The sequence below is a fragment of the Colobus angolensis genome, unplaced genomic scaffold (genome assembly GCF_000951035.1).
Source record: "Colobus angolensis palliatus isolate OR3802 unplaced genomic scaffold, Cang.pa_1.0 Scaffold383, whole genome shotgun sequence".
Lineage (NCBI taxonomy): Eukaryota > Metazoa > Chordata > Mammalia > Primates > Cercopithecidae > Colobus > Colobus angolensis.
The window spans coordinates 1,967,234-1,980,155 of NW_012117188.1; the positions used below are offsets into that span (position 1 = coordinate 1,967,234).

Below are 12,922 nucleotides of genomic sequence, written 5' to 3' on the forward strand. Positions count from 1 at the left end.
CCCCTGTCCAAGTCCCTTCACCAAATGCAATAACTCTACCTGTTTTTAGGGATTCCCTCCGCTTTCTTACACTTTTTTTTTTTTTTTTTTTTTTTTTCGTTTTTTTCTCGCTTTTGTCATCCAGGCTAGAGTACAATGGCACAATCTTGGCTCACTACAACCTCCGCCTCCTGGGTTCAAGTGATTCTCCTGCCTCAGCCTTCTAAGTAGCTGGAATTACAAGCATGCGCCACATGCTCGGCTAATTTTTTGTATTTTTAGTAGAGACGGGGTTTCACCATGTTGGTCAGGCTGGTCTTGAACTCCTGACCTCAGGTGATCCACTGTGCCTGGCCTCCTCTCTTATTCTTTTTATCCTCATGGGTTTGTACCTTTCCTCCTCTTATTTTGTCGTTTTTAGGTTTTTTGGTTTTTGGAATAAAGTAGAAATAAATGAGATCATTAAATTCATATTTCACCAGAAGTCCTGAATTATCTTTTTATTTTAAAAGCAATCCATTAGATATTAGATAATCAGGTATGATAATTTCCCTGTGTAACCAAAAGTAAAGCAAACTTATTGTACACCAACTATGTAAGGTGGCAACACATTAAATGTTTTTAATTGCTTCCTTTTTCTTTTCTTTTTTTCTTTCTTCTTTGAGACAGAGTCTTGCTCTGTTGCCTAGGCTGAAGTGCAGTGGTGTGATCTTGGCTCACTGCAGTCTTGACTTCCCAGGTTCAAGTGATTCTCCCACTTTGACCTCTTGAGTACCTGGGACTATAGGTGTGTGCCACTCAGCTAATTCTCTTTGGTTTTTTTTTTTTTTTTTTTTTGGTAGAAATGGGGTCTCACTGTGTTGCCCAGACTGGTCTTGAGCTCCTGGACTCAAGCCATTCTCCCGTCTCGGCCTCCCAAAGTGCTGGGATTATAGCCACCACACCCAGCCTGTTTTCTTTTTAAAGGTAAATATACGCACATGAAAAAAATGTAAATCATATGAAAAAGTAAGCAGTAAAAAGTATATGTTTTTTTCCACTCCATTCCCCTGTCCAAGTCCCTTCACCAAATGCAATAACTCTACCTGTTTTTAGGGATTCCCTCCGCTTTCTTACACTTTTTTTTTTTTTTTTTTTTTGAGATGGAGTCTCTGTCGCCCAGGCTGGAGTGCAGTGGCGAGATCTTGGCTCACTGCAACCTCCGCCTCCTGGGCTCAAGCGATTCTCCTGCTTCAGTAGCTGGGATTACAGGTGTGTGCCACCATGCCCAGCTAATTTCTTTGTATTTTTAGTGGAAACGGGGTTTCACCATGTTGGTCAGATTGGTCTCAAACTCCTGAGCTCAAATGATCCACCCCACTCAGCCTCCCAAAGTGCTGGTATTACAGCCATGAGCCACCACGACTGGCCCTTTCTTACACTCCTGATTATCATTTTATACACACTCTTCCGTATATCTTGGATACTGTAACTCATTCTTTTTCACATCCATCTTTATGCCAGAAATACACATCTTTGCAAGCAAAGAACGCATACACTTGTAATTAATAGTTATAGCCAAATTTCCTTCCAAGCAATTGTACCAATTTATACTTCCAGTAACAATGAATGAGAATTCCTGTTTCCCCATACTATCTCTCACCAGTGCACTATCAAAATTTTTTTTGCAGCTTTCAAATTTAATATGTGAAAAATCTAGTTTCAGTGTAGTTTATGGGTATTTCTTTAATTATAGGATTGAGTATATATATTATGGAATCATTTGTATTTTCTGTGAAATGTCTGCTCATGTTCTTTATCATTTTTCTTTTTTGGGAGGATATTGGTATTTTTCTTTTCTTTTTTTTTGAGACGGAGTCTCGCTCTGCCTTTAGGCTGGAGTGCAGTTGCGCTATCTTGGCATTCGGCACTGTCTCGCCTCCGCCTCCTGGGTTCAAGTGACTCTCCTGCCTCAGCCTCCTGAGTAGCTGGGACTACAGATGTGCACCACTGCGCCCAAAATATAATATTTTGTATTTTTAGTAGATATGAGGTTTCACCATGTTGGCCAGGGTGGTCTCGATCTCTTGACCTTGTGATCCCCCACCTCAGCCTCCCAAAGTGCTGGGATTACAGGTGCGAGCCACCGCGCCTGGCTGGGTATTGGTATTTTAAAAATCAATTTGTAAAATTCTTCATTTAGAAAATTGTTTATTTTTTATTTGTTTATTATATTTGTTGAAAAGTTTTCCCTATAAGGTTATCATTTGATTTTTGCCTGTTTGTTTATGATACTTTCGGGCAAACAGAAAATTACAGCTTTATGTAGTCAAATTCAATGTTTTCTTTTATGGCCTTCGCTGAGATCATAAAAAAAATTCTGATTTTTTTCTAGTATTTCATTTTTTTGTTTATTTTACATTTACTTAGATGATTTATTTGGAACTTATTTTGAAGTAGGAGTGAGATAGGCGTTTGGCTTTTCCCCCAATTGGTTTGCTAGCTGTCCCAAGTTGCAATTCATCCTCAATGCAAACCACAGCAACATCTGTAAAAGTGTAACAAAAACACTTTATCTGATCTAAATGGAAGATTAACTGTCTCCTCGACCACTAAGGCAAGAGAATTGGTTCAAGACCATTTTGCAAGACGTTTCATTTGTAGGTGTAGGGTACGTAATTCAAGACAGAGACTGATAATATTTGGCAATTGTATCTGAGCCCTCCCTCTCTGTTGAATTGGGAAGGGAGGGAGAGGAATTTCTGGGAGGCACCTGAAGTCTCAAACTCTACTGTAAATCCCAGGGCCTGAATAGAGCTCAGGATATAGAGCCCAAATCAGGAAAGTTGGGGAACAGGAAAGCAGAGAAAAAGCCCTGAACCAACAGCTGGGCAGGAGATGGAGGGGAGCAGGTGCAGAGGGAGGCAGGAGGCCTGGGCGCCTGTGGGGAGCTAATTCTTCCAAAGTGGCAGGGATGGGGGAGACTTGCATTTCTAAGCAGTTGTCTCACAATTCTCAGGGGGATGATGGACTTTGGACTAAGCTTTTACCTCTATAAGAAGATGGGGCTAGGAATTCTAATAACTAGTAAAGGGTAGCCCAAATCTTAGAAATGCGGACTGAAATAAGCTGTCTGAGATGATTAAATTCTGGGATAGTGTTAGTAGTTAAAAAATAAAAATATTTGCCTCTACGAACTCATACCGAAGTGTAATGGTGGGTTAGTTGGTAAATTAGTTCATTCCTTCTTCAACAAACTTTTATCAGCTACTGTGCAGAACTCCCAGAGACAGAGGGAAGAGTAAAGCACAGGTTTGAGACAGAGTTTCACTCTTGTTGCCCAGACTGGAGTGCAATGGCACGATGTCAGCTCACTGCAACTTCTGCCACCTGGGTTCCAGCAATTCTCCTGCCTCAGCCTCCCGAGTAGCTGGGATTACAGGTGTGTGCCACCATGCCCGGATAATTTTTGTATTTTTAGTACAGATAGGGTTTCTCCGTGTTGGCCAGGCTGGTCTCAAACTCCTGACCTCAGATGATCCACCCACATTGGCCTCCCAAAGTGTTGGGATTACAGGTGTGAGCCACTGTACCCGGCGCCCTCCTGGTGCTTTTGTAGTTGTGGTCCAAGTACATTGGTGACAAGCACAGCATGGTCATGAGGACCCAAAGCCAGTAAGTTCTTCACAGAGTCTGTTAGAACACAAAGTGATCAAGTACTGCATTCTATGGAAAATCCATATTTTCTTTTGCCTTATGTTAAGCTAAAGTTTCTTGCAGAATTACTACTTCATTCTAGTCTGTCATAAGCTGCATGGTGTTCTTCTGCCAGGAATCTGGGAAGATCTAGTGCCACTTGGCCTTCACAGAGATTCTTAACCTGATGGGTTTCAGAATGTCATCTTAAAATCGGATGCAAATTGTATGGGTGAGGATTATTTTTTTCCCCTGGGGATAGAGTCATAGGTTTTGTTAGCATCTCAAAGGAGTCTGTGACTTCAGGATGATTAAGAATCAGTGATTTTGGCTGAGTACAGTGGTTCACACCTGTAATCCCCACACTTTGGGAGGTAGACGTCGGTAAAGAAAAGAAAGAAGAATCAGTGACTTAGATTTTCTTCACTCTAATTAAGAACCTTTACCTTTTTTGTTTTGTTTTGTTTTTTTGAGACAGGGTCCGGCTTTGTCTTCCAGGCTGGAGTACAGTGGCTTGATGTCAGCTCACTGCAACCTCTACTTCCTGGGCTCAAGCCATCCTCCCACCTCAGTCTTTGGTGTAGCTGAGACTACAGGCACACACCCTGCTAAGGGGACCTTTATCTTAAAAATGTTTTTAAAAAACATCCTAATCAGTCTCTCACCTAGAGATGTGCTTAGTTACTGATACCTGGTCCCTTTTAAGCCTATGTTCTTCATCCTTCTTCCAGATTCCTTTCTCCCTATCCCGAAATAGGAGCAGTACTGGGCATCAACCTCCCCTTTACTTCCGTTATTTATGTTTATTTGGCAACCCCATACTTAACCTTAAGTATAAAGTTAGGAAGCCTTATTTATGCTTAATTGTAATAATGTGATATTATTGAGCAGAGTTGGAAATCCATACATCCAAGGCAGTCTCTCACGTTTTCAGTCAAATTTTTGGTTTGGAATGCTCAACTCCAAAAATCAAGTTTAACATGCGTTTTCTTAGTAAACACTTTTATATGTAAGAACTTATACTCCATTTTGAAGGAGAGAGGAGGAGAGCAAGACATACATATGAGTCAAAACCAGTTCCCACCTTCATTGAGATGGGACATTTGGAAAATGCACGAAGTGCTGTGGGAATTCAGAGAGGAAGAGAGTATTTCCTGCTGGAGAGTGCAGAAAAAAAATCCGGAAGACATCGTAGCTGGGCAGCATTTCTTATCACCAGCAATGCTGTAAACCCTCCTTTTCCACATCTTCAAAATAAGGTGCTGGGCCTAGACACTGACACCTGCTCAGAAAAATTCAAAAAGTAAATGTAGGAGGAAAAATCAGCCTTTATCATAGAATGACATAGGAAGAAAGAATGGAAGCAACTAGTATAGGACAGGTTGTACAAGAACAGAAAGTAGTAAAGGAGATAAAATATTACTATTTGAATACATATGAGAAATTTTGAAAACCAGTAGTAATCCAGAATCTTTGTCATCATTGCTATCATATTACTTTTAAACTTTGGTTTTAAAGCAACACAAGGCAATATGCATATTTTCTTAAACTTGAAAAATTGTTTTGCTGGAAATATGTACAGACCCTAGGGGCTTTTCTAAAATGTAGGTTGAGAGGTGTGTGTATATACTCTTTTCTTCTTACTAGATCACGTGTAATCAAGCATCTACTACTGATATGAGTCATAACTTAAATTTGTGGAGTACTTTTAGATCAATGCTTACAAAGCAGTTTCACATTCATTATAAATCCTGTACAGTACATTAGCATAGGCTAATAATTTTCTTGCTCTTTATTCTTAGGTTGAACCAGCCAAATTTTCGAGACAGCTCACGGCTTAGAGGAAGGCTCATCTAAATAAAGGCCAGCTAAAGTGACATTGCAGGGATTAAATCCTTCTCTGGCTGCCTGTGTGACCAGAAGGCTTATTTGCAAGTTTCTTCTTTCCTGGGGTCCAGATTATTAGGTCTCCAGGGCCCTGCGGCTTGACAGCAAGAGAAGCACGAAATGAAGGTCAGAGATGAGCTCCCGCAGCAGGGTCTTGAGGTCCTCCCAGGGGCATTTACACACCAGAGTGCAAGATTCTCTGGCCATCAAGGGGAATAGCAAACAGAAGCCTTTGTCCTGGGGCACAGCCACCTACCACAAACCATCAGACTCCACGTCTGGCCAGAAAGTTCCTGGAGTCCCATCAAGGCAGTGGGTATGTAACGTGTGCCTAATTGTACAGCTAGAGCTTGCAAGTTCAATGTGAGGAAAGGTGGGAAATGTCTTGAGTGAGGCGAGCAGCTCCTGACTGGGCTGGACAGACTCACCTACCACGTTCACTGCCCTCCTCTCACTAAACCCGAGAGGGAGGCTGCTCAGCTCTCAGGAAAACTCTCTTGAACCCTGGGCACCTGCTGTCCTCAGTTGGCATCTCCCACCCTCTGAGCCTCTTCTGCTCCTGCACAACCTGCCCTTGATCGGTGGCTCGTTGCTGAGATGGAGACGTGAGCCCCCGTGGACGATGACTGCAGTGTATACAAATGGAGGCGGCCTGGTGAACCCCCACTATGCCCGGTGGGATCGGCGCGACAGTGTAGAAAGTGGCTGTCAGACCGAGAGCAGCAAGGAGGGCGAGGAAGGACAGCCCCACCAGCTGACGCCCTTCGAGAAACTGACACAGGACATGTCCCAAGATGAGAAGGTGGTGAGGGAGATCACTCTGGGGAAACGGATAGGCTTCTACCGAATTCGAGGGGAAATCGGAAGTGGCAACTTCTCCCAAGTGAAGCTCGGGATTCACTCCCTAACCAAAGGTAGGATCCAACTTCCCAAGGGTCATCCCTGGCAGTATTGGGACCTAGTGTAGGCACAGGGTTAGGTGGCCAGGGCTAAGGAAGCAAGTAAAGTGACCTCAGCAGATCCCCTGCAAGGCTCACATCCTGTGCCAGCCGCCTTCTGTGGTCTTCTCAGTTAATTTTCACAGTAAACATGTGAGATCAATATTTTTTTTTTCCATTTTGCAGATAGAGAAACTGAGATCCAAAGAAGGTAAATGTATCTTCAGTTCAATTGTAGAGGTTTTTGACTCCAAACACCCTTCCACCATACCATGCAGATAAACCCACTCAAACATGAGAAGAATCTATCCTCTCTGGTGAGGCCTTCGAGAAGTGGAGTGGAGTATGACTTGGAAACAAGCCACCTCATCTCCCAAGCCCATATTTATAGTTTCCATTTATATTTGTGTCTCAGTGACAATGGCACAGTGCAGCACAGGAGACCCTCTGGATGGGCACTGTCTCTGGAGAGCAGGGTCCAGTTTCCCTTCCATTCAGAGGCTGCTACTTTTGTCATATTTGAGAAAAAAGGATTTGATCTCAGGACCTTTTCTGTTCAGTCCACCCTGTCCTGGCTCTCATTGTTTGGCTCCTCACTCCACATTTGCTTGGCTACCGGACACTCTGAGATTCTGGACTAGCAGTGCCCAGCACTTTGGCCTCAGGGAGAAACCATATGGAGAGCCCAGCACCCCTCTGCTGCTCCGACCCCACTGTGGGCACTTCCCCAACTTAGCAGAAGTCTGGGGATTATCATAAGGGACTTACAAGACAGAAAAAGAACACTTTATGACTTGGCATAATTTACTGAGTCCTAAAACCTGTGGACTCTACCATCTCCCGAGAGTCCCTGATTGACATTTTCTCTGCTTGGACTCAGTCAGCCACCATGTCTCCAAAGCCTCTTTTTTCTTATATTAAAGTCGTCTTTTGCTTCCTTTTCTTCTCCAACCCCCAATCCCATGCCCCTCCAATCCCTTTGGTTGGCCTTTATAGGAAAAGCTCCACACACATGTGTACATACGTGTACCTCCTCCCGGCAACTGCCCCACACACTCCCAAGTCACTGGAGTTTCATATCTTCTATACCCTTGTTCTGAAGCCTGTGTATCTGGGTTCATATCTTCACATCTTGGCTATTCTACTTACTCATCTGGGTAAATTACAGTACTTGTCTGAGCCTTAGATACTTCACTTATAAAATGCAGCCAATAACAGTGCTTACTTCATAGGGTATCATAAAGATTAATAAGTGCTCAACAAATGTTAGTTAGTGGCATCATTTTGCAGTTGCTTAATAAGCTTTGCCTTGCCTTTGTGCAACCGAAGATCAACTAAAGTATCTTTATCAGAAGTTCATTCCTGCCCAGCCCAATACACAAACTGAGATCGATGCAGCTGCCATGCCCTACAGCCATAGTTTTCAACTGACTGCACGTCAGAATTACCTGGGAAGGTTTAAAAGAGAATTAGTGCCCAGAACCCACCCTCAGAGCTTCTGATGTGATTGGCCTGGAGTGGGACTGGGCATGGGTAGTATTTGAAAACTCTCCAGGTGATTCTAACTAACATGTAGCACTAAGAAATACTTGCCTACAGCAACTTGCACATACTGCAGACAACTTTTAAAATAGTACTTTTTTGGTAGTTGCCACAAATGGATAATCCAAGTATTATTTGTATTTTAAATCATTATGAGGTATTGTGTCAGGTTTCCATGCCATGTTTAACTTTCAAATTTCATTTCACTTGAGAGAATATTCATTTATTATTCATTTAGGTGAACAATAGAAGCACTATATTAGGCCTTGGGGGATATCAAGATGAAATAGATACAGCCTTCATCCTCCAGGATAAGGGAAAAGAAGAGGTGTACAAATAAGTATAATACAAACCAGAATTTGAAAAACAGAAGAGAAAAGCTATGAACTTAAAGGAAGGAAAGAGACTCTTCCACCTTAGGAATATGGTGAAAGGCTTTAAGTGAAGATCAAATTTGAGATACACCTCAATGAAGGATAAGATTTTGGATAGGCAGTGACTATAGGACAGAGGAGGGTTAGGGGTTAGCTAGAGAAGAATGTGAACAAATGCATTAATGTAGGGAAATGACATATATAGTACAGTTACCGTAACAGTAGGGGAAGTGGGGTAAAAGGCTGGAAAACTTAGCTGTGGCTGAATCATAGGGGACTTTGAACCATTATCCAAGGATTTTGGATTGTTTTTCTTACAATGAAGACTTTAAAATTTTTGTGATTAGAATTGGGCTTTTGGAAGGTTAACCATATAGTGATGAGAATGAAAGCTGTAAAACAAGAGATACAGGAGACAGGGAGCTATCAGGAATCTATGGTGATGGTCCAGCCACAGGGAAGAATATCCTGAGCTAGGTGAATGTCAGTCAAAATAGAAAAGAGTAAGGAGCTGGCCATACCAAAGAGAAGAATCTGGAGGATTGGTGTGTTAGTCAGTGTTTTCCAGAGAAACAGTACCAACAGAAAAGAGAGAGGGGGGAGAGACAGAGAGAGAGAGAGAGAGACAGGTTAAGAGAGAGAGAGAAAGAGATTGAGAGAGAGAGACATTTACAAGGAACTGGCTCACACAATTATGGAGACTGCCCCCAAGATCCACAGTCAGCAAGCTGGAGGTGCAGGAGAGCCAGAGGTGTAAGTTCCAGTCTGAAAACCAACAGACTCAAGACCCAGGAAGAGTCATGTTCAGCTTGAGTCTGAAGGCCGAAAAAGACCAATGTCCCAGGTAAAGGCAGTCAGGCAGAAGCAGTTCCCACTTACTCAGTCTTTTTTTTTAAATTAATTATTTAATTAATTATTTTTGAGACTGAGTCTCGCTCAGGCTGGAGTGCCTGAGCTTACCATAACCTCCACTTCCCAGGTTCAAGTGATTCTCCTGCCTCATCCTGAGTAGCTGGGATTACAGACATGCACCACCTTGCCCGGCTAATTTTTATTTATTTATTTATTTATTTATTTTTGAGACGGAGTCTCGCTTTGTCACCCAGGCTGGAGTGCTGTGGCCGGATCTCAGCTCACTGCAAGCTCCGCCTCCCGGGTTCATGCCATTCTCCTGCCTCAGCTTCCCAGGTAGCTGGGACTACAGGCGCCGCCACCTCGCCCGGCTAGTTTTTTTTTTTTGTAGTTTTTAGCAGAGACGGGGTTTCACCGTGTTAGCCAGGGTGGTCTCGATCTCCTGACCTCGTGATCCGCCCGCTGGGATTACAGGCTTGAGCCACCGCGCCGGGCCTAATTTTTTATTATTTATTTATTTATTTATTTGAGACAGAGTCTCACTCTGTTGCCCAGGCTGGAGTGCAGTGGCGAGATCTCGGCTCACTGCAAGCTGTCTCATACGGACTAATGTTGCTTTTCAGTAGTCTAGAGCCAGCATGAAAGACAAAAGATAAAACGCATAGGGCGATGAAAGGCCAAAAATCGAGACAGAAGATGTGATTTGGAAGGTTACAAGAGAAGTTGGATAAAGCCAAACAAGGAGAGTAATTTAGAAAAAAGTGTCCAATGCTGCAGAAGGGTCACAGAGCTACAGTCTGAGCAAAGGCTACTGCATAAGGCTAACTTTCAGCAGTTTCGTTCAAGTGTGGGTTCAGATGTTAGATTCCAATAGAAAGCAAGCAGGATGGGACAGCAGGAAAAGCGTGGACTTGGGGACCAGACAAATTTATCTGGAATACTCATTCAGTACTTATAGGCTTCTGACTTTAGGCATATTAATCTCTTTGGTCCTCAGTTGCCTCAGCTGTAAAATAGAGATAATGGTTTTTAGAATTGTTGGGGAAATTGGAAATAATATATGTGAAGTACATGACATATATACCACATATATACCACTCAAAATGGTAGCTGTCATTGCTATAACTTTACTTTTTAGTTAAACTTATTTCAAAGGGTATTTAATGTTATTACAATAACAAAAAACCAGTATCACTTACTATTAATAGAAGGTGATGGTAAAAATAAATATAATGCAAACAAATTAAAAAATATTAAAGGAAAATTACCAAGTAACAAAGTAATTTTTAAAACATACTAACAATCAATCTCAGACTTTCTCTTTGCCTTAATTAGGAGAATTAGAGGAGAGCTGAAATGGGAGTCCTGTTTTAATGCTGTGATTCAGTGCTATTTAAGGCTGTTTCCATGCCCTAAAATCATTTCAGTCTCGTGAGTCTTAAAGGTTCCACTTTGGGAAGCACTGACATCATCTAGTTCTCCCATGTTTTACAAATGAGGAAATGGAGACTCAGAAGAGGCTGTCCCAAGGTTTAGACCCTGTTCACAGGAACTCACATGGAAGGAGGTGTATTGAGTACAGGGGAATTCTATGTACCCACAGCAGGGAAGTAGGGCTGGGTCTTAAGATGATATTCTTTCGATTTTCACTTTCTCTGGGGCTGTGTGCTTTCTCATTTCTACTTTTCTTGATGAATTTGTTCCATCCTTGTACCTCTTGCTGCAAAATGGTTTTCCACACTTAATTATCCGAAGGTATACATGGCCAAAAATGGTTGTTGCCAGTCCCACAGCTACATAAACTCTCAGCGTTATTGACCATCTCCATCCCATGTGTTTCATTCTGTTTCAGTTCAAATTTTAAAGAGAAAGAATATACTTGCTTACTAGACAGTTGACAAGGAGCTACCTTTGAGTCAAGGGCATGCCCATGTCGGTGAGCTGTAGCCCTTTGAGTCACGTGGGCCACTGCTGTCTCAGCAGAGCCAAAGGTCCAAAGAAGTGTCTCTGAGAAGGGAGAAAATTGACAGACATATCTACCATAGAGACATTAGCTAGCTAAGCTGAGAAGTTTCTACAAGCTGGGAGCAAGACAGTGTCCAATTCTGTAGACAGGATAGTATGTTAAAGGACAGAAAAAAAAAGGTGGAATAATAATTGGTGTTTATATACTGACTTCTCGGGTTCCAAAGACTTCTTGTCTGTTGTATTGCAAAATTAACTTCATACTTGTCCCCATGAGTTTCAGAGAGCATGGCATTTTCCTGCTGTGTAGGTGTGGGTGGGCGCCTTGTGTGGCCTCACTGACATGCCCTCCTTATACCTAACCTGCTACAGAGTAGCTCTGTTTTCAAAGAGACAGTCTCACCTGCTGGTTCTGGGACAGTGTGTGCAAAAAGGGCAGGGAAATAGATAGCAGTTTGTACATATATGGCCCCCTCAGTAAACCAACTTGCCCAGAATTGTCATCAGCTTTTCTAGGAATATAAGGACAGTTTGAATAAGATAATAGAGGAGATTCCCAGGAAAGCAGAGAGTTTCAACCCCAGGAGCAGCTCCCACGACAGTAGTCTAAAAAGTTAAAACAAAAATAAAGAAATACAAATCACCAAGTACTCTGGATCTCTACAAAGGAGGCTCCAATATGGGTCCCTGCTGGCCGGGGTTTATTTTTATAGCTCACAGTTTGGAATTCCCTTGTGCTCTCCAAGCTGATAGGGAAGGTTGAAAGTCATCATGAGCCCCCTTTTAGGTTGATTAGAAATTTCTTGTAAGAGATGATGCGCTTGGCTTCTGAATATTTTATGTCCCATCTGTTGTTACAAACAAAAGAAGTGGCAGTGGATGTGGGTGTTTTTTTTCTGTTGCTGCCCTTCCGACTTCTTCCTTCTGTTACTCTAGTCTCATGTTTCTAGGACCCTTTCTTCCTCCCACTTTACTTATCTATTTATCTATTAATTCATTCCTTCCTTCCTTTTGTTTTTTTTCTTTTGAGGAAGAGTTTTGCATCATTGCCCAGGCTGGAGTGCAGTGATGCGATCAAAGCTTACTGCTGTCTTGGACTCCTGGGCTCAAGTGACTCACCCACCTCAGCCTCCCAAAGCACTGGGATTACAGGTGTGAGACACCGTGACTGGCCTTCATTCCTTGATATATATATATATATATATGTGTGTGTGTGTGTGTTTATGTGTGTATATATATGTTTATGTGTGTATATATATGTTTATGTATATATATGTTTATGTGTATATATAGTTTAATGGAGGCAGACAGGAAACAATTGATAAGTGCTGTCCGCAGTAAGGCAGCAAGAATGTGCTTTACCTGTGCCCAGTGAATCCAGGAAGGGTCTATTGAGCAGGAAAGGCTTGCGATGGGTCTCGAGGTCTGAGGAGCAATTTCACAGGAGAAGGGGGAATGAGAACTCCAGAAAGAGAGATAGGGTGTAAAGTACATAGAAGCATGAAGCAGTGTGGGGAGTATTTGGAGATTTAAAAGTAATTCAGCAAAGCTAGAGCATGAGGTGCACAGAGTCGTGGCAAAGAGATAAGGTGGTTGGGGCTTGATCATGGAAAATCTTCTTGGATATCTGGATTTTGTCATTTAGGTATTGGAAAGCTATTGAAGAGCTTTTTTTTTTTCTTTTTTTCTTTCTTTTTTTTTTTTTTTTTT

At 42.3% G+C, this 12,922-nt stretch overlaps 1 protein-coding gene across 3 annotated transcripts in view; it reads left to right on the plus strand.

Moving 5' to 3' along the window:
• The window catches only part of NIM1K (NIM1 serine/threonine protein kinase), a 94,595-nt gene that overhangs the window by 46,995 nt on the left and 34,678 nt on the right, over nucleotides 1-12,922 (plus strand). For 2 of the 3 annotated variants that reach the window (XM_011954479.1, XM_011954481.1), the window contains exon 2: nucleotides 5,457-6,455. In XM_011954479.1, coding sequence (XP_011809869.1) covers nucleotides 6,164-6,455 — 292 coding nt within the window. In that variant the 5' untranslated portion in view covers nucleotides 5,457-6,163. Of the gene's footprint in view, nucleotides 1-821; nucleotides 946-5,456; nucleotides 6,456-12,922 lie in introns of all 3 variants that reach the window. The other variant, XM_011954480.1, reaches the window with a different exon arrangement.